This window comes from Amaranthus tricolor, chromosome 10 (assembly GCF_026212465.1).
Source record: "Amaranthus tricolor cultivar Red isolate AtriRed21 chromosome 10, ASM2621246v1, whole genome shotgun sequence".
Classification (NCBI taxonomy): Eukaryota; Viridiplantae; Streptophyta; class Magnoliopsida; order Caryophyllales; family Amaranthaceae; genus Amaranthus; species Amaranthus tricolor.
The window spans coordinates 3,354,350-3,376,194 of NC_080056.1; the positions used below are offsets into that span (position 1 = coordinate 3,354,350).

General features: G+C 33.4%; 5 protein-coding genes across 8 annotated transcripts; 2 read left to right on the forward strand and 3 right to left on the reverse strand.

The window, feature by feature from the left end:
- The first annotated feature begins 1,911 nt into the window (after positions 1–1,911).
- On the forward strand, positions 1,912–3,086 carry LOC130825965 (NADPH-dependent aldehyde reductase-like protein, chloroplastic). Its single transcript, XM_057691422.1, has one exon. It carries the CDS (start codon positions 1,912–1,914, stop codon positions 2,731–2,733), a length of 822 nt encoding a protein of 273 aa, XP_057547405.1. The 3' UTR covers positions 2,734–3,086.
- On the reverse strand, positions 2,384–4,392 carry LOC130825966 (NADPH-dependent aldehyde reductase-like protein, chloroplastic). The gene has a single exon (XM_057691423.1). The coding sequence runs from the start codon at positions 4,390–4,392 to the stop codon at positions 3,592–3,594; it is 801 nt and encodes a 266-aa protein (XP_057547406.1). The 3' UTR covers positions 2,384–3,591.
- A 4,840-nt stretch (positions 4,393–9,232) lies between these two features.
- Positions 9,233–12,581, reverse strand: LOC130826220 (glucan endo-1,3-beta-glucosidase 8-like). Of its 2 annotated transcripts, XM_057691808.1 has the most exons (3): positions 12,407–12,581; positions 11,550–11,706; positions 9,233–10,411 (listed from the first exon to the last, which is right to left on the reverse strand). In XM_057691808.1, the coding sequence occupies exons 2-3, from the start codon at positions 11,660–11,662 to the stop codon at positions 9,313–9,315; spliced, it is 1,212 nt and encodes a 403-aa protein (XP_057547791.1). In that variant the 5' UTR covers positions 11,663–11,706; positions 12,407–12,581; the 3' UTR covers positions 9,233–9,312. The 2 variants fall into 2 exon arrangements, with proteins under 2 accessions (XP_057547791.1, XP_057547789.1); XM_057691806.1 differs by lacking the exon at positions 12,407–12,581 and having other exon boundaries at positions 11,550–12,386.
- Positions 12,582–18,341: 5,760 nt separating this feature from the next.
- LOC130824744 (uncharacterized) lies at positions 18,342–18,912 on the reverse strand. The gene is made up of 3 exons (XM_057689762.1): positions 18,801–18,912; positions 18,575–18,728; positions 18,342–18,444 (listed from the first exon to the last, which is right to left on the reverse strand). Exons 1-3 carry the CDS (start codon positions 18,910–18,912, stop codon positions 18,342–18,344), a joined length of 369 nt encoding a protein of 122 aa, XP_057545745.1.
- Positions 18,913–19,050: 138 nt separating this feature from the next.
- LOC130826198 (uncharacterized) lies at positions 19,051–21,838 on the forward strand. Of its 3 annotated transcripts, none has more exons than XM_057691779.1 (4): positions 19,051–19,409; positions 19,523–19,543; positions 20,572–21,358; positions 21,448–21,838. In XM_057691779.1, the coding sequence occupies exons 3-4, from the start codon at positions 20,591–20,593 to the stop codon at positions 21,541–21,543; spliced, it is 864 nt and encodes a 287-aa protein (XP_057547762.1). In that variant the 5' UTR covers positions 19,051–19,409; positions 19,523–19,543; positions 20,572–20,590; the 3' UTR covers positions 21,544–21,838. The 3 variants fall into 3 exon arrangements, with proteins under 3 accessions (XP_057547762.1, XP_057547760.1, XP_057547761.1); XM_057691777.1 differs by having other exon boundaries at positions 19,052–19,409; positions 19,722–21,358; XM_057691778.1 differs by lacking the exons at positions 19,051–19,409; positions 19,523–19,543 and having other exon boundaries at positions 19,554–21,358.
- The last annotated feature ends 7 nt before the right edge of the window (positions 21,839–21,845 follow it).

The following is a 21,845-nucleotide window of genomic DNA, read 5'->3' on the forward strand; positions in this document are numbered from 1 at the left end:
ATGAACAAGGATCATAGCTCAATGAACAATGAATATTGAACAATAAAAAAAGATCAATGATTAATGAACAATGAATGATGAACAACAAACAAGGATCAATGATCAATAAACAATAAATGATGAACAATGAATGATGAACAATGAACAAGGATCAATTATCAAGGAACAATGAACGACACACAAACACACACACACACACACACACATATATATATATATATATATATATATATATATATATATATATATATATATATATATATATATATATATATAATCTCTTATGATATTATGAGCCTTAAATAAGTTAAATAAATCTTTTAAAATTTGAATTATTTTGATTTTGTTTATCAAGGATTGTATTTCCTAATTATATAAATTTTTCTTTCGAATTTTGTGATTATTTGTTCTACAACAATAATAAATACTAGTTTTGATTTTGTGAGTATAATTGAAATATTATTAATTTTTTGTTTAATTTATTACTGGTTTTAATTTGATTTATTTTGGTATGGATATTACATTATATTATTAGAAGTATGTATGTAGTATTATTGTAGTCTATGTTTAGTGGATTTTTTGATTTTATTTGGTATTTTTGGTATATTACATTATTTTTAACTAGCCTTGTTACGTAGGTATAACATTAGCCAGATAAATAAACATAAGATAGAAATAGTAAAGATGAAAATATTAGTATAGATGTATGACACCATGATAAATAAGAATAGAAACTATCAAGCTTTTTGAGACGAAGAATAGGGTTGCACAATTCTTAAAAACACGTGAAAGTAGTTTGAGATGTTTTGAGCATGTACAAAAAAAGTCGTTGATGCACCTATAAAAAAGATGAAAAAACATCACAATTGATGGAAAAAATTCATAGTAGGCACAAAAAACATGGGAAGAGAAAATTAGAATTAAAATGCTGGGAATTGCACCACCTTCATGACTTGATTAGGGATAAAAGTAATTTGAGACACCAAAATTGTATCCTTGACCATGAATAGTTATATCTTTGCTAAGATTATTACTTTTGTTTGTGTCTTTTTGCTATCTCAATTTATTTTAGTTAATTTACATATTAAAAAACAATTCACGTAACTTACGGAATTGTATATAGATTAAGTATACAATACAACTTTAGAGTGATTAGAGGTGTTTAGCAAACAACTAATAGCTGGTAGCTGATAGTAGTGACTGATTTAACCAGCTGATTTTATTAAATGGTTTGACTAATTGATTGTAAACCTGCTGTTGTAAGCAGCTTGTTAAACATCATTTGATTCATAACAATAAACTATTTCAACCAAATGAATAACCAAACATTAACATTGGCTGGTTTAACACCTAACCCTCTAATTATATCAAAATAAATTTAAATTGCCCAATAACCTATTTTGCCAAGCACCCTCAATTTGTCATCATATCATCATAATCATCATCATTATACTTAGTGTATTCCGCTCATATAAAACTATGGTCAGGGTCTGAGGAGGGAAGAAAAACTGCAGCTCATACCCATAAAGGAGAATGCGATCAAAAAATTCCTTGGCTCAAGAAGGGTCTTCAAAGAAAGAGAAACTTACAACTATCCAAAAACCTGCAACTTATAATCCGAATTGAGCCAAATAACTTAAAATACGTAATAAATAGAATACATAATAAATTCAATTTGTCATCATATATCATATATTATTAAAAGTCAAGACACTTAGAACAAGCGTGAATAAAATGTAATTGTTAAATGATCAAATTAGAAAAGTCAAAAAATATGATATTTTATTAATTGAATTTCCATTAACCCTATAAATAATTCTCTAATCCATATGGACCATATTATTCCTATTCCTAAAATAAATAAAGTATTAACCAACAAAGCATCAAAATCCACTTGTCGAATTCACAACCATGGAATCCGCACCCGCCCCGATCACCACCACAACAACCACCGCACTACAAGACAGAGTAGCCATTGTTACCGGCGCATCTCGAGGTATAGGCAAAGCAATCGCCCTCCACTTAGCCTCACTCGGCGCAAAACTCGTCATCAACTACTCTTCTCCATCTTCCCAATCCCTCGCCGAACAACTCGTTTCCCAAATCAATTCCCTCTCTTCTTCCTCCTCCTCCTCCACAACCCCACGAGCAATCGCCGTTCAAGCCGACATCTCCGACGAAACTCAAGTCATTAGCCTCTTTAACACAACCGAACAAACCTTCAATACTTCCCCCCACATCCTCGTCACTTCCGCTGGCGTCCTAGACTCTTCTTACTCCACCATCTTCGATCTCGATGTCTCCGAATTCGATCGCATCTTCTCCGTCAACACTCGCGGGACATTTCTGTGCATCAAGGAGGCGGCTAAGAGGATTAAGCGTGGTGGAGGAGGGCGAATAGTGACTATATCCTCGTCATTGGCGGCAGGTTTTAGGGAGAAATTTGGAGCTTATACGGCATCAAAAGCGGCCGTGGAAGCCATGACGAAGATACTGGCGAAGGAATTGAAAGGAAGTGGGATAACTGTGAATGCGGTAGCGCCTGGACCGATTGCTACAGAGATGTTTTATGCAGGTAAGACAGAAGAAATGGTGCAAAGGGCCATTGATGAGAGTCCATTAAAGAGATTAGGGAAGGTGGAGGATGTTGCTCCTGTTGTTGGGTTTTTGGTTAGTGATGGTGGTGAATGGGTTAATGGTCAGATTATTAGGGTTAATGGTGGTTATATTTAATTTCCCAATAATTTGGGGATTTTTATTGATGTGAAATTGATCAAGTATATGTGGGTTTTATACTTGCATCATCATCAATCATTTCATCTCACCCGTATAAGCTATGATCAAGGTTTAATCATTATATTTCGCCTCTAGAAACTATTAATCATGGTTCGAAAAGGTATTATGCCCGAATTTCTTGTACTTTGTTACAAGTGAATAAATTAATAACATTGTATAAAGATATCTTGGATGAAATTAATTGTAGTAATTTAGGTGTGTGTTTTAGTTGCTTGTTGATGTTATCCAAAGATTTTTACTCCTACTAGTTGTTCAATTGTATTGTTATTAGAACTTGTGTTTTGTCCTTACACCAATGCACCTTCTCCCTCTACTAATACATAACATGTGACTATCAGTAGCAATCTCAAAGGAACTAAGAGAATATATGACAATCTTAGTTTTTAAAGGTGCAGGGCGTCATAAGATACTAAGAAAATAGATATGGTGGGTTTTCATCAAATGGGCTTCCGAAGCAATGACTAAAAAACGCTCTAAAGTGCTAGTGTTTAGGTATTATAACGCGTTTTCAAGTACCCGCTTTAAGGAATTATTTCACCCATGTGTTATAAGACATGTAATTTTTTGTCCGCCCATCTCCCATCTGTTTTAAGACGCATAATCCGCCCAAGATGCTAACCTTGGCATGCTAGGCGAGCTTATTAGCTTCAAATTGATCGAGTTGCCTTGTTTTCTTATGGTATTAAACTTATCTCAGAGCCTTAACATTCAAGGATTAAATGGATACACATACACTTGTATTGAAACATAACAAATTTATTTGTATAAACTACCCAGAAGACATTTCCAAGCTGCCTACACAAACCCACCATTTACTCTAATGATCTGTCCGTTAACCCATTCAGCACTATCACCCGCCAAGAACCCGACAAGCGGTGCAACATCCTTAGGCTCGCCAAGGCGTTGCATCGGTGAAGCATCAATAGCTCCTTGTATACGCTTCTCGTCCGCACCAGCTAAAAACAGCTCTGTCGCAATCGGACCTGGTGCAACACAATTAGCAGTAATCCGTGTCCCCTTAAGTTCCTTTGCCAAAATCTTCGTCATAGCCTCAACAGCCGCCTTAGAAGCCGTGTACACTCCATACCCAGGTCGAAAAACACCCGTCAATGAAGACGAGAACGTCACAATCCTTCCACCCCCTCCTCGTTTCACCCGCTTAGCCGCAGCCTGTATACACAAAAACGTCCCTCTGACATTCACACTAATCATGTTATCAAACCCTTCAAGTGTAGTCTCAGCTATAGATGGGTATGTAGGATCAAGAATCCCGGCTGTGGTTACGACAATATTGGGTTGTGCGCAGAATGCTTGTTCTGCTGCATCGAAAAGTGCCTCGACTTGGGCTTGATCAGACACATCTGCTCGAACTGCAAAAGCTCGGGTTTGATCAGTCCCATGAGAGCTATTAATCTGAGTTACAACCTGTTGTGCAAGTGTTGGATTTGATGTGTAATTGACTATAACTTTTGCACCGAGCGAAGCGAGATGGAGAGCGATTTCTTTACCGATCCCACGAGAGGCGCCGGTGACTATTGCTACTCTATCTTGTAGAGGAGCAATGGTGGGGGATGATGCACTTGACTCTACTGCCATTTTTGGACCTTGTGCTAGACTGATATGTAATATTGGACTATTGAGAGTATTATTCTAATGTTATGTGTGTATTGTGTATACATATTTATAAGAATTAAGGATTATTTATGCTGGTTATTTTATTCCAAGATGACTGATTCTTTATGATTTGTTGAACATGTTGATGTAAGTGCTAACGTTTGCTGTATGTTGGGCTTTAAGGTGAGAACGTAGTATATTAATTAGTCTGAATAGCAAGGTGGCATAATGGACTGATGAGTGAGTGATGACTATTCTTTATTATATTAGGAGATATACAAGACCATATGTACTTTGTTTTACGGAATTTATTATAATTATTTTAAGTATGTTTTATTGAAGTTGCTATAATTTTATTATTGGTTGACTTATACTTTTGCTTTAATTTTCATCAATATATTTAATGTAATTTTTTACGTCATCTAACAAGTGGGTATAATAATTGTTTTATAAAGAGAGAATAATGTTTTATATTCCAAATATGTAAAAAAAAGTACAAAAATAAAGAAATTGAGAAATTGAAGGTTATGGATTAACATGAATTTGATTCTAAGAGTAGCATTAATGATTAATTTTCTTTCATCCTTGCTTGTAGTGTTTTCTATATAAGAAAATAAAAATATTGCTAGAATATCTTGTAAGAAAATAAAATATATTAGAATATCTTTTCTAATATTTAGAATATAAAAGTTATTCTATTTTCTATTATATAGTTTTAGGTTAATATTCTATTATTGTTATTTCCTTATTTAAGTTTCAAATACTTTTATAAATAGAGGTAGTACCTCTTATTATTATTAAATACAAACCAAGTATTCAAAAACCCAAATCAGTCTTATTTTCGCATTATTATTTTCTTTATGGTATCAGAGCCGATGGTATTTTTCGGCGACCTATAACCGGGCCCTCATCGTTTTTTTTACAGACACAAAAAAATCAAATTCAAGAACCAAAAAGAAACAAAAAAAAACCATGATTTCCATGGAACAAATGTTCTAACTTTTCCAAAAAGTTAACCAAACAATGAATACATGGCCAATAATGACCAAAAAATTAAATTCCAAAAATTACACCAAATGGTATGCAAACCGAAATTTCTAAGCGGGAAAGGCTCAGTCATATCACTGTCGTGCCGCCCACGAGACTGTCGAAGATCCAGAATGTGTCCAAGATGATAAAATGGTGATCTCTTAGATCATCGAAAGCATTGATAACGATCTTATTGACCACTTTCTTGACTACACTACTATTGCTCTACATCTTTGGGTAAGGATTCAAAGATTCGTTCAACCAGTTTCGCTACCTCCCGTGAATGGAGCTTCTGCCACCATCCTACGTGAGGTCGCGAGAGGGAGAAATATAGGAGACAAGGAAGAAGAGTCATCATCAGGATCTTCGGAAAATAAAAATACTATCCCACTAGTTGCGACTACACCACCATCAGGATTCACTGACGGTGAACTGAAGCCACCAAGCAATGGTGAAAAAGAGATTCAAGAGGAAGAAGTTTAGAGGAGAGAGAAAATCCGAAAGAAAAGGGAGGGTTAGAATTTTTGATTTTGATCGAAAAAGGGGTTAAGGTTTTTGAAGATTCTAAAATTACAACCCTAAAAATCATAATACCCGCATCCATTTTACCGGGTAAACTTTTAACCCGCGAGATGACCCAATCAATCCCATAAACTCAATTAAGCCCACAACCCAAAATCCAAATCTTTGACCGTAATAATAAAATAAATCAACCCAATTTATTTCTTACTTTTTTATCTAAACCCAAAAAATTGAAAATTAATTATGAAAAATTTGCATAAGAGGTTATCAAAATTTCCTTAGTAAAATCAAAAGATCAACTAGCGGACTTTCTGTTAAAGGCGATTGGATTCGAAGAATTAAAAATTATTGTGCAAGTTCGATTTAGATGATTTCGAGACCTAACTTGAGGGGGAGTGTAGGAAAATAAAAATATTACTAGAATATCTTGTAGGAAAATAAAATATATTAGAATATCTTTTCTAATATTTAGGATATTAAGGTTATTCTGTTTTCAATTATATTGGTTTATGTTAATATTCTATTATTGTTATTTTCCTATTTAAGTTTCAAATATTTGTATAAATAGAGGTAGTACCTCTCATTATTATTTAATACAAACCAAGTATTCAAAACTCAAATTAGTCTTATTTTCACATTATGATTTTCTTCATTCTAGCCAACCCCAAATTACAAACACAACTAGTCTCTTGAGAGACCGTCTCTTTGAGAAATATATCTCAAGCCCATCCCATTAAAGATTAATGCCTACTTACAGTGTCCTTAATGGTTACTTAGCATATCCTTAATGTCTACTCTCAATATTTTAAATGTCTACTTGCATTATTCTTAATTCCTACTTATAATATTTCAAAAATATATATAATGGGCGGACCCATTTTTGAGTTGGTCTCTCAAAGAGACCGTCTCTCGCAAGAATTTGTGTTACAAAAATTAAATTTAGGAGTTCAAACTCAAATTTTAACAGAGAATTAGGATTTAAGAGAATAAATTACTTTAAATTTTACAAATATGATGTGAGAATCATTGATTATCCTAGTGGCCGATGACTTTTTCTTTTACTCATGTAATAAAGATTGAATTCTCACCACCTACATAAAAGATCAATTTCTTCTCTCCTTGACCGGTAGAGATTCTCTAACCTACCACCAATTCAAAATTAAATTTTACAAATAGCACAATTGTTACCAAAGAATCAATTTGAAAGATAATTGAGCTAGCTAGCAAACCTTACTACTTTGAGCTTCCTAAATGAACAAATGACTGTCTTGGTCCCTATATTTAGGTTCCAAAGATAAAGATAAATGTAGAATAGAATAGAAGTCTTGAGTTCTAACTCGTTACCGATAGTTTGTTCTTGTGGTTCCTGTGCACATGCTTTCCGTGCTAGGAACACTTATTTGGCTTACAAGAAACTCGCGCGTGGTAAACCACGCGTCATATATAGATGTATCTCGATGGCTTTTAAAAGACGGTCTTGTGTGATTATGGTACACTAATCGTGTAACAACCGTTTTTTTTTAATAATAATAATAATAATAAATAAATTTCAGAAAATAAAAAAAAAATAAATAAAAATAAATAAAAAAGAAAACATAACTCCCCATTAACAATAACATCCCACTCCTCCCTTTAAACCTTATAACCAACCTCACTTACCTATTATAAATTAAACCAATTATCCTTAATTTCATTCACATTATTACTCACACTCCCTTTTTCTCCTACAAACTTTTCCTCCATCTCCCATTTGCTTAAAAAAATTCAAGTCAAGAAAACGCAAGATTTCGATATTAACGACAGTGAATTCTTAGACCGAGATTATTAGGAGCGTACGTTGTCTAGGATCGCGTGACAAGATAATTCTCAATGTCCATCTAATTAAGACTATCCCGATAATATTATGTGCTAAGTGATAATTAAGGTGTTTAGATAGGATGCATGATTTTATATGACATTATTTTATATGATGTTATGTTCTATATATTCTCAAATTATATTTACTATTATTTTCTTTGGTCAAACTTGAATTTATAATTTTTTTTATTTATTTCGATAAAATTTATATTATTATTTTGATAACAAAATTAGATACAATTTAAATTGGAAGAGAAATATTTATGATATTAATTCCTATTGCGACCAATTGATGTTAGAATGGTAATTTGGAAAATGAGATTTCAGTTGGATATTCCTGAGATATATATTTATTGGGAAAAATTTATGATCATAAAATAAAATGTATAATGTATGTTTGATTATAAGTTTGTGTGCTCGCAACTAATTATTAAAATATATTAAATCACGTAAAGTGTAACACGAGGGAAATGAAGCTCTTATATTTGTTGTGATCCAAGTATAAGGGTGATGAACAGGTTGCCCTGTTTGGTTAGTATAGCTGCCGACAGGTATTATTATTTCTGATAATTGATACGATGTTTGGTCTTCCTTCTATTTGTTGTGATCCAAGTAGAAGGGGTGTGCACACTAGGGTTCCCTGAGACTACTCTGCTGGCCTTGAATTATTTGGGGTGACGACCTCTTGATGAAGTAGGTATAGGGGTAAAGCCTCGGCCTACTGGCGTTCTCGTTCCCTCAAATTAAAAATTGATTATGTGTTTGTCATTATTAATTATCAAATTAATAAATTGGTTTATGTTATATTATACATATTGTTTTCTGAAATTGTTTTTCTTTTAAACTCAGCTATATATTATTTTCTAAAATTATTTTCAAAAAAATTATATTTTATTTTCTTAAATCATTTTCAAACTTAATCGTTTTACGGGATGGAGTTGGAATTACTCAATTTCCTGATTTTGGGAGTTATGTTGCAGGTTATTGATTGCGTGGGATTCGTGGAGTGAGGATCACCTAGAAACATAGCTTTTGTTAGAGTCGTATTTCAATTTAAATTTTACCTTAAGTTGCTTTTGTTAGAGTCGTATTTCAGTTTAAATTTTACCTTAAGTTGTTTAAATTTTATATGGACATAGATTGCGTTTCAGTCTTCTCTTATATTGTAAACCCTCTTTTGGATTTAAAGTTATTAAGTTATTTCTTTGTCGTTAAGCCTTACATCTATTTTATTAGAAATAGATGTGGCGGTAACACTCCCATGAGTAGGTTTTGGTTCATGTTTTCATTAAAGGTGTTTTCAAAAGTTCGACCTATTCTGAGGGTGTTACAAATCGTCCCTTGTACGACTCTAGTTCTCGTATGGAGACAATGAAACGGAGAGAGTAATGAAGAACTCAGCTTTCTCAAAAAAGAATATGAATTTCTGTAGCGGCTCTAGCATCAAAATCTCAAAATATATGAAATGAGAATGAGAACATCTATGATAACAAATCAAAAGAATCGATACACGAGTACAGCAAACAATGAGACAGCCCAAGGTACAGCAGTTTTCAGACCAGACGAAGTTATCTGGATGGTGAAATTGCAAGTCGGTGTTGAGATATTGTGCAACGATAACCTAGCCAAACCTTGGAAGTCGCAGGCAGCAAGATTCTGGCTCTGGGTCTGAAAGTACACGTTAAACGCAAATGAAGCATTCCCATTCGCATCCAAGCCTTGACAAGACGAACCATACCCAAGAGGAGTACAATCAGCAAACGTGCACGCAAAATTAATGTTATCGGCCAACTTGCTAAGATCTTTAGCATTCGGATTGAATTCACACCATTGATTGTCGAGATATTTGACATTTTTTGCACCAACAAGATAGATATCCCGGTTTTGGCCAGTAAGATCCATGGGAAATTTCGGCTGCCCATCATATCGGAAAATCCCCCAATGTCTCTCGAAGTTCCCAGGAGCAACAGTTTTGGCATCCTCGTCTAGGAGCCCGAATAAGTACATCTCTATACTTCCAGGCCTCAAAGGGGTACCTGTATTAGCAGCAATTCTAGGCAATAGTCCACGGTAAAATCTGATGGCGTAGTTAATATTCGCATTAACATCACCGTCTGTAGGCCAACCAACCTCCCCAACAATTATCGGCAAGTTCCCAAACCCGGCTGCTGTTAAGGCAGAAACCAAAGTATCAAAGTTGGCATCGAACACATTACTGTATTGGATTCCGTTGTCTGCTATGGGAGCGGCTCCTCCATCAAAGAATGCATAATCAACGGGGAAATCAGGGTTGCCATACAGACTCAGGAAGGGATAGATATTGACAGTAAAAGGAGCATTGTTTTGGCTCAAGAACTGGACCATTTGTGTCATTAAATCAGCAACATCCGGTCTGAATCTTCCAGCCGAAGGTACAGGGGTGCCTGACGGTGATTCATAGACATCAGCATTCAGTGGCACAGTCGCCTTCACAATGTCGCCCATCCCAGCTTCATTAAGAGCATTTTGGATGTTTTTAAGAGCTGGCAAAGTAGCATTCTCAAATGTGCCATTGTAGGACTTCAGAAAAGGTTCATTCCCAACTGCCACATATCTGCAACCAGGCAAAGTTGTTAACAAAAATCAGACAAGGGTTTTACTCTGCAACTGGTTAATTTTATTGCGCCTACGATGAACATGCACAAGCTTGCAAACCGCCTCCACGAAATGCAAAATCGAGTCTTTATCGACAAGGTGACAATGAAATGAGATCGGATAATCTTACACAAACAAGAAAGTAGAAACTGTGCCTCATAATCTTAAACAGTCTGCACCAGAACTATTATTGGTTCACATAATCTGGATGCATTGCACACAGTTTAACAAAGCCGGCCCTATAAGGGGGGCAAGGGCGGCATATGCCAGGGGCGCATCCAAAAATATTAGGAAAAAAAACGTTTTAATATAATAATTAAGGGTCTATAATTATATATTTAATGGTTAGGGCCTCATTAATAACGTTTCGCCCGAGGCTTAAGAAATCTCAAGGTCGGCCCTTACCAATAGTCCAAATATATACTTCAAAATAAAGCATTGAATCAATTAGTCTATGTTTGTCAACTAATTAACTAATCTCAGTTCATCTTTCTCATTAATCATAACACTAATATGATTAATTTCTCTTGGGTCAATATCACACAACAACATGATGGACGGTTGGAGAATTGATATCAGCATATATAAATCAGGAAAAGAAGATGCAACTTTCCAACATATTCCAAGAAAAATAAAGCTTCATAAACACAATCACATGGCAACTGATTTAAAAAGTATCAAATCACAAAAAAAGCAAAAGGAACAAAAAGTTTGCACTTTTAACAATTTTTTGGATCACTAAAAAAATATACTCCCTTTACGCCAAAGATTTTTTTAAATATAACATAGTCATATGAATAAAAAAAAAGTCAAAATAACTTTTATAAAAACAAAAAATGAAATCATAAATAATATTTATTTTAAATTATTTTTTAATAACTTAATTTTTACCCTTAGTTTATCGTAACTCCATCAACATATTAATAAGGTATGCTGATAGCAAATTAAGGATAAAATTTCAATTATTGTAAAATAAAAGGTTACAAATCATTAAAACATATTCCAAAGGTTCAATTAATATTAATATTATAAGGAGTGAAAAGAATGTAATGGCTAAAAAAGAAAAGATTTGATCATAGAAACAAATAAGAACTCACTTGATGTTTACTCCTCCTTTGAAATTATAACGAGTAACATTGTTCTGAACCCATTTTTGAGCTCTCTTATAATCAAGCATGGCAGTCAAATCACCATTAGGAATAGCAACCATAACTTCAATATTAGTACCACTAAAAGCACTCAAAGTTAACTCATCTGCATCAAACAATTTCACTTTTTGAATACCATTATCCTTTAACATTTGTACCACTGTATTTGGAGGTAATTTATGAATAGCTTGTGTTCCCCAATTAACTCCAAGCCCCTCAACGTTAAGATTTTGTAATACAAACCCAATAATGAACCAACTAACATAAAACAACCAAAATTTTTCCATTGAAAAATGAATGGTTTATATAATGTGGGTAATCAATATCTTTTCTTTTTTTCACTTGAAACAATGGGTTATCAGGAAGAAAATCAATGAATAATAAGAGTATAAGTTAAAGATAAATAAAAAAATAATTTGTTTTTTCTATGTTTATGCAAAATTATACAAATAAATTATAAAGAACAGTTAGAGATTAAAGTTTGACAGTTTATAAGGTGAATGGGGCGGTGGTCACTTGGTCAGCGAGTATTTGGGATTATGGGAAGGAACAGTTACCAAAATCAATATTACAAGTTAAAATATCATAAAAATAACATTTTTTTTTATTTGTAAATAAAGATTTATATAAACATTTAAACTTGTAAAACCTATGATAAGGGTTCGCAAAATAAAAAAATTTAAACCCAGAAATTGTGAATAAAAGATTGAAAATGTCAATAGATAATGTTTGTTGAATTAAATTTCTAGGAGAAAAACCCAGAAAGAGCAAGAAGATGAAGAAAAACTAAAAGCAAGAAGCTTTACCAAATCTGATGAAAATGAGGGAGATTTGTATTGTTGTACTTGTTGGGTTAGATTGAATAATAATAATTATTATTATAAAGTTGAATTTGAGTATAGAGTACTCTAAACTACACTTATTACTAATATTTTATGTAAAGTTCAATTTTGAGAAGGGTAAAAGATTCAACGGCTACTAATGACTGATGAGGCAAACATCAATATCATCAGATTTGGTTTAAATTCAGAATTTGAGATCTGAGAGTTGTGGGAAACCTCAATTATTCATCTTTTCATGTGAGATTTGTCCGGCCCTATTTTAATGAATTGATGAAAATACCCCTAAACTTAAAATTTGTATAAAACATTTCAATCTCATTCATAACACTTTTATCACTCTAAAAACACTAAATTAAAACTTAAAATTTGTGGAGCTAAAGCTAAGAAATTCAAAAATTTTTATAAAAAAAGGAAGGAAGGAGGCAGTCGGGAGCAACCCAACTGTGACTGAGTCGCACAAAACGCGCGACTGGACGGCGGCTCAGTTGCGTGAAATGCGTCGTACAACTGTGGGATCGGCTTTTAACACTTCATCAACCAACGATTGAAAGTACTCTTTATCATCGACGTTTGTGTGTCGTACTCCTTCGTTGGCGTCAGCCTTTCTCTCTATGTATGTTAATGTTTTTCCAGAATGGATGTATGTCATCCAAATACAACGAACCTTGTGACCTGATCGACAAGTAAAAGTAACAAGCACAGGGTAATCCGTGGGTGATTTGAAGTGCACAACCGCATTTGTCAAAGACATAATCACCCAACTCTAACATACGGTTATGCTCAAGCAGCAATTGCTCCAAGGCAAAAATAAATACATGACGATATAACAGTCTCAAGAAAACGCTCAAGCAGCAATTGTTCTAAGGCAAAAATGGATACATGACGATATAACGGTCTCAAGAAATTATATCGCAAAGACCTTGAAATAAAATTCTTGGACTTCTATAGCGCTTGTTGGATCCTCAATTGCTGATTTGTTATTTGTGCGTATGCCCTTTTAAACAAAGTATCAAATGAGCTATTACCACTGCCAAGATAGTACTTGAAAGACAAGTGTTAGCTTTCAACTCTGCTGGTAGTCTGGTTATCCATGTGTAAATAGTCATTCGTCCATGCACGCACAAATTTCTCTTTATGTGGAATCCATGTTCCAGCTAAATATCGAACGACCCTTCTATTTCTAGTCGACCAAGTAGCCCCAATTAATTCCCATCTGTTTTCAAATTCAGCAAGCGTAGAACTGTTAACCAAAGGATTCTATCTAATTTGCCTGAATATCTGTCGTTGTTGATTTCTTTTCCCGCCACACAATTTGTCCACCATGTTCTTTACATCATTGGCAATATGCCATACGCATAATAAGTGTCGCACATCTACATTAAATAGAAGATTGAATATAAGTAACGTATATTTAATAAATAGAACGACAATAATTAATCAATATAACCTTTTTACCTGGGAAGACATCACGAATAGGTGCAGATAAACCCTCGTCACGATCAGTTACGATTACGTTGGGAGTCTGAGCTCTGCCAAAAATATCTCTCAATTTCTCCAACACCTACGAATATGACACAATCGCCTCATCTCGCATCAAACAAAACGCAACGAAGCTGTGATTGGTTGGCGTCATTCTAATTATTTCACAAAGCGACCACTTTAGTTAGTTTGTTTTATACGTTGTATACTTATATCTATCAACACAACATAAGGCCACGTACGTATCATCTAGATGGATGACGAATTTGCAATTAATAATCGATTCAATTTCCCTTCACTATTCAAGTTTATCCAAACCACGTAATTATGTTCTGTAGCCATATAAAGACAGTGTTGAAGCGGAGTCCTACCCTCCATCTCTTCTCTCCTAATTGATTGTTTTACATTATAAATTTGATTCATACTAGCAAAAAAAAAAAGGAAAATTTTGTCTAATCGAGGTCATGATAAACGCAGGTTGCACGCCAGTTACACTAAGCTCTCGTATGTGCAGCTGAATATCTACGGTCAACCTATTTGCCCTTACATGACCATATTTGTACACTAAGAATGGGTGGTTATATCTTCCTTTTTTACCAGGACAGACTCTCACCGTCCAAGGTCTTTCTTCTGGTTTACGATTACTTCCTACAATCATAAATTTACACCGACATGTTTTACTTTTAGAACCAAGTCAGACAGTATTATCTAGGTTATGCAAATCACCCCTAATATTACCATAGCGGTGACATTTTAAGTACAAACTAACTCTAGAACGTCCTTCTTTTTGTTTGTATGAAGCACTTGTAAATTGAAAACCAAATCCTATTACTATCTCATCGGCCCAAGCATGAAATTCATCTATACAAAATCAAATTTCCTATTCGTAACAAATCTATCAGAGTAATCTACATTGTCCCCTAAATTTTCAAAGTCCTGCAAATATAAAATAATTTTCCAACATTAATAAATAGTACGTAAATTATAATAATCAACATAAATATTACGTTACTATAAAATATAAAATAAAACATAGATTAAGTTAATAAAACATTAAATAAATAAACATTAATAATAAAAATTTTAAATAAATAATAATTAGGTTTAATAATTAAAAAATAAAAATATGAAATATTAAATAAATAATAATTTAGTTTAATAATTAAAATTTCAAATAAATTAACAATAACAATACAAAGTATTAAATAAATATTAATTAGGTAAATATAATATATATAAATTATAAAATAAAATAATTTAATACTACATATATTAAATAATAATAAAATAAAAAATAATTTAAATAAATAAGAGAAATAAAATTCAAAAAAAAATTTTTAAAAAAGGGAGGAGTCGCGTGCGACTAGGCCATGGGTGGGTCGCGGGAAACGCGTGCCTGGACCGCAGTTGGGTCGCGTGAAACGTGCGACTGAATCGCGGTCCAGTCGCACGTTTCACGCGACCCACCCACGGCCTAATCGAGCGCGACTGTTTTTCTTTTTTAAATTCGAATCGATTAAATTACTTACCGAATCGTATTTATGCTCATTTTAGTTCGCCATTGTGATTTGATTTTAAATTTTAGCTTATTTTAATTTAGAGAGTATTTTAGAGAGTTTTTAGAGAAATATTAGAATTTTTAAGTTTAAAAATTATGAAGGTGCAATTTTAGAAATTCATTATACAAGATGTGGTTTTCAAATAAAAGTAGTGTCGAAATTTAATACTGTCCCTATATAAAGGGTTAGAGACCCAAAAAAGTACATTGGAAATATGATTTTTTTGGGGTTATAGCTTATAGCCTTATAGGATAGGTTGAAGGAAATGCTTTTTATACGAGTGACCTACAAAAGTTTGTTTACCAAGCAAAGGTTAAATAAAAGGATTGTTACTTTTGTACTTGAGGTTTTTTTGGGGTTACTTTTGTACTATCTCCTATTCAGCTGAATTGTTCTACTTTTTTTTGGCACTATTCACTTATCACTCTTAATTTGTATTTTACTCTTAATCTATAAGTTAAAACATAGTCATATGGGATCTTGTTTGATTTGTCTCAATACAAGGATTATTAATATCAACTTTTTATAATTTTTAATTAAGCATAATTTGAGATATTAAGAGTTAAAATGTTGCCTCGGTAAGTGTGAAAAGTCAAATGGGACAGTTCAGCTGAATAGGAGGGAGTATTATTTAATATATTTTTTTGTCTATCTCTTGGCATTTGATATAATTAAAATTTGAGCAAATTAAAAAAATAAAAATGGATACAAAATTGTAATTTATAGAAAAATGGAAGAAAAAGTATGAAAGTGATAGAAATATAATTTAAATTGAGAATTAAAAAAATAGTGTAAGTTATACTCAAAAATAAGAATGTAACAAAACCTTTATGACGGAATAAAAATGATTTTTGCAAAACTAAGCGGGAACATAGAGAATACCATTCAATTTGTGAACAATCCAAAGCAAAGGAAGAAACATAATGTTTTATTGAGAAGTGAAAAAAATATAAAATTGTGTTAAAAAGATATATTAAATGTGTGAATAGGATGAAATAATCATTTCAATGCATAGATGAAAATTAATTATAACTAAAAAAGAAAATATAACAAAATTCATATTACAAACTAAAAAAATAGCACCAACGTGTGGAATGAGGGAGTACGTTGTGAAACCTAACATTAAGGGGAGATTGGCAATTAGCAATTGAGTGTCTATTAACTATTTGCTAACGTGATCAACTGATAGCATTATTTGTTGAAATCAATCGTTTAAATTTAATTGTTATAAAAAAAAGTGGTTGTTGCATTATATGTTTATTATAAAACTAAAAAAACAATTTAAAAAAGTTAAATAAAACTTATTGATTTTGACTTAAAAGTCATTTATCAAACACAAATGATAAGCAAAATTGATAAAACAAGTAGTTATTTAATGGGTTGATTTATCTTAAAAAATTAAAACAAATTCTCATATAAGACTATCTCATAGTGAGACCTTAATTTTATTAGACTGATTCAATGTACATTTATTGTCTTAAAGTAATCATTCTCAGTTTTTAAAGTAATAACTTTTTATAGTGTTTTGATGCTATCCATCACTCATTTTGCAAGGCTCTCACTATTTAGGGGTTTAATTCGATTGCGCGCATTTCTCCTGTTCTCTCCCTTGAGGGGATAAGAGTATGATCTGTTCGCTATCTCTTACTCCGGACCCTGACTTTGATCGGGACATAGGACTGATGATCAAGACCAAGACCAACTTTTTATAGTGTTAGAGTGATCACGTATGATCTTAAAGTGATCACTATAAACTAAAAGTGATCACTTACAATTTAATAGTGATTAATTAGTAAAATGAGCTAATTTTATAAGCTTGTCCCATGATGAGACCATTTTTTACGAGAATTGTTGAAAAAGTAATAGGGTGGAACAAGTCGGTGTACATTTAAATCCAAAATTAAATCTCCAAAATTCACAGTAGTATCAGCCCATCTCAAAGTAGATAAGCAATTACACGTTTGGCCCACACTATTGGATGTATTCTTTGTATTTCATCTTCAAATGATAGGGATCCCTATTGCAGAATGGACATACATGCCTAAACAATACCAGCATGCAGAGAATCCTCAGCATCCACATGACGAAATCAGTTACAACGACAACAACAAAAATACAAAAACTATAATCCCAAATATTGGCATGGTGAACTCAAATAGCAAAAGAAAGCAAAAACTGTTATATAATAATTTTAGGTCTCAATCATTAGTTAAAGTTTTTGATTGAGTTGGTTTCTATACGGAAGGTCATGGGTTCAAAACCCATTCACACCTTTTATTTCGCGTCAGGTATAAGGAAAGCATGTGATGCATCATCACTTCTAGCCAAAAGGGTTTTCGAGTGAGAGGGCGTGTTAGAGCATATAACATATCGTGGGGCCTTAATCATCAACTTAAGCTTTTGGTAATAGTTGAGTTGGTTCCTTCACAAAATTTATTATTATCGACACTAAAAGATGACATCAAGTCTTTGTTAGAGTATATAACATATCATGAGGGTTCAATGAAAAGTTTAAAATAATAGTTAAAGTCTGAGGGTATGTTAGATACTCTAACAACCTTTACCATTGAATATTGAATACTCATCATATGAACTACAATGACTACCATAATAGTGAGGTTAGGGGGAAGACGAGTTTTCACAGGTACGGTTAACGCTAGTCTGTATATATTGTAATAGTTTCTTTGTAAATATAATCAAAAGAGCGGCGGTGATGGTGGGAAGCTAGGGGTGTGTTCATAGTGCAAAACAAGGCAGTGTCGTATTGTATTGGCCAGGTAATAAAGGTTTTTAAATTTAACTAATAATATTATCCATGCTGTCAAGGAGTAAAACTGAAATTAGGTCAATTCAAGGATATTTCATGATTTAGCCGATATTTGGCATACGGCAATCGCATCACCCCAGTTACTACAGAACTTTGCCATTACCACGACTGTTATGGCATTTTTCACATTAATCACCCTGATGACGGTCAAAATAAATGAAGTAATTTTAGAGCAAAAAAAGTTTCAGACTTGAAGATGAAACCAAATCATTTGGAAAGGGTTCAAATGGGATCAATTTGTTCCAGAAAAAAAAATTGTATACGTACCATTCATCTGGATTAAAGTAGACAAACTTCCCCTGTTCGCAATCCTTGGTGATCACCTTTGATTCTACTTTCTGAAACCAATAGCAGTATTTTGTATGGAATCTCCATGATTTTTTGTTAACTCTCTTGCAGCCAATTACTGGTGATATGTATCCTGCATGCAATACTCAAAAAATTAAACAACAGATCACAAGTTTCTTTTTTATGAAACTGTATGAGAAACTACGATCTACCAAGGCCACAAATTGAGCACACACAAACATAACAGCAAATATATTGAAAACTTTGAAATAGGTATCTTGATCAACTCGTTCCCACAAAGCTGGATTGTTGAGCATTTGCGCTTGATTTTGTGAACAACTCAGAGGAGTTAATGCAGGGTATCTCTGTGAATAGCATAAAAAAAGGGATTATACATCAACAAGAACAGTGTCTTGGTCAAAACGAAAAAAAAAAAAAAAATTGTCGAGATTAATCCAACCTATTTTCAATTCTTTGCTAATATTCCCATCTTTTGAAAATTAAAAATTAATCCAACCTTTGCATTATGTTTATTGTGAATGGACCCTAATATGCACCAACCGGGTATAATGGGTCATACCCTTCAACTTCTTATTTATTTCTCTCTCCTCCAATTCTGATTTCAAAATCAGAAACCCAAATCCTTCATCTCCCTCTTCAAAGCTCTCTCTTTCTCTTCAATGGAGTCTTCAACAATCTTCATGAAAAACACCTAAATCTTTCCTCTTTCAATTCTAAATCTATAATTTTCTTCTCCAATCAATTTCGTTCGACAATTGCAACGAATCTGACCAGATTTCGCGTCATCTAACAGGTATTTTTTTGCCCTAATTTTTGAAATTTTCATGGTATTTCATCAGAAAATTTAATTTAATTTTAGTCTTTGATTTTCAATTTCATACCTAATCATCTTCCTAAATTTAACAGGTTCTCACATCTTTGTCAATGGTTAGTAAAATTTTGAATTTTCTCATTATTCATGCTTTCTTGTATGAAATTTCTGAATTTTTATTTGTTTAAATTTCAATTTTAATGCTTTCATATATTTGATAGTGAGAATTTTCATGGTATGTATGAATTTTGTTTGTATGAAATTTCTGAATTTTGTTTTGTTTGTATGTTTTAGACGTGTTTTTGATAGTGAGAGAAGGAAATTAACACCTAGGAGGGCACAAACGGTGAACTTGGACAAAGAAAAAGGAAATGTTGTAAGTGGTGAAGGTGATGACATAACTTCTTTAGTAGGTGCGAGTGAAGGTGATGACAGTGAGGATGAGTCATATGATTTTAGTGGGGATATTAAAGCTAGTGAGGAGGTTTCTTATGTTGATAGCGATGAGGCAAACGCATCTGAAAATGAGGTAGATCAATTGTCCGAGTATGAGGATAGTGAAAGTCTCCAAGGATCTGATAATGAAGTCTTAGAGCATATAGATTTTAGGAAATTTAAGTGGCAAGTTGGATTAAGTTTTCCTAATTCTAGGGCATTTAGGGATGCTTTGAAACATTATGCCCTAATTCAAGGTAGGAATGTGAGAATTGACATTAGTAACAAAAAGAGGCAACAAAGGATTGGTGTTAGTTGTGTAGAGGGTTGTCCATTTAAGATGTACGGTAGTTGGGATAAGTCATCAACATCATTTGTGATAAAGTCAGTTGTTCCAGAACACACATGTCAAAGGAGTATGGATGGTAACAAGCAATTAAAGTCCTCATGGGTGGCAAACCAGATGCTTGAGGTTTTCAAATCAAGACCCCATATTCCATCAGTTGAGATAATTGATTTGGTTAAAAAGAAGTGGTTTGTCATAATTAGCAAGCACATTGCTTATAACATCAAGTACGCTGCCCATAAAAGATTGCATGGAAAGCTGACCCTAATGTGTTTTGTAGACCTTATTTGAAGAATCTGACAAAATGTGATACCGTAGTAGCAATATGGTTGAAACATTTAATAATTACATCATGCGTGCTAGGTCAAAGCATCTAATAGACATGCTTGAAGATATTAGGACCATGTTGATGAAGAGATTGGTGACAAAGAAAGAAGATGCACAGAAGTGGGTGGGGAGTATATGCCCTAAGATTCTAGCATTATTGGAGAAAGAAAAAGAAGAAGCTACCAAATGTACTGTCATGCCAGCAACTACTTCACTATTTCAGGTAGCTTATTATTTTGATACTCTAGAGGTTGATTTAGATAAGAGATCCTGCACTTGTGGAAAGTGGGATTTGAAAGGTATTCCCTGTCGTCATGCAATAGCTACTATATTATACAAGCGTTTCGATGTGTCTGCCTTTGTTGATAGATTGTATACAAAGGAGGCTTACCTAGAAGCATATAGTGGATCCATACCACCTTTAGCTGGTGATAGGTATTGGCCTAAAATGAATACCACCCTCCTCCCCCCTCCCATTAAACTTGGCCCAAGTAGACCTAGAAAGAACAGGAGGAAATTTGCCCATGAGGATCCTAAAAAACCTGGAAAGTTGACTAGACATGGACTACAAATGTCATGTAGGGTATGTGGTTTACCGGGACATAACAAAAGGAAATGTCCTGATAAGGACACAATTAGGGAACCCTCACCCCCACCAAAGAGAGGAAGGGGTAGTCCTAAAAAGGTTGTTGCTACTCCTTCAACACAATCCACAATCGCTCATGAAATCTCTGCTCAACCCAGTCAATTAAGAAGGCGAAATAAAAGTGTAAGGGGAGGTCAAGGCAGTAGAGGAAGAGGTGGCAGAGGTGTGATGAACAAGGTAATTATATTTTTTTTCTTTCTTTTATCTAGATAGCAAATATATTTAATCATGTTAATAATTATGTTTATTTAACTTCATTCATGCAGGGTAGCATGGCAAGGTCAATATCTTCACAAACATCTTATAAAGTGGTCATTTGTTCAACGCAAGCATCTATCTCGAGTGTACCAAAGAATGTGTAGTTACTTGAGTTAAATTTGTTCGACAATGTAATTATTTTTGCTATATATTTTGTAAGCCATTTGTAATTGGCAAACTTATCTAATCATTTTGTTAGCCATTTTGTAATTGGCCAACTTAACTAAGGCATTTTGTAATTGGCTAACTAATCTAATCATTTTGTATTTAGAAAACTAGTTAACTAACGCATGTAGCCTTAATCCTTCTTGGATGATATTTTGTAAGCCACAATGTTGATGGGATATGTATGTAAAGAAAATTACTATTAATGCAATGATGAAGTTTATGCTTTGGATATAATAGC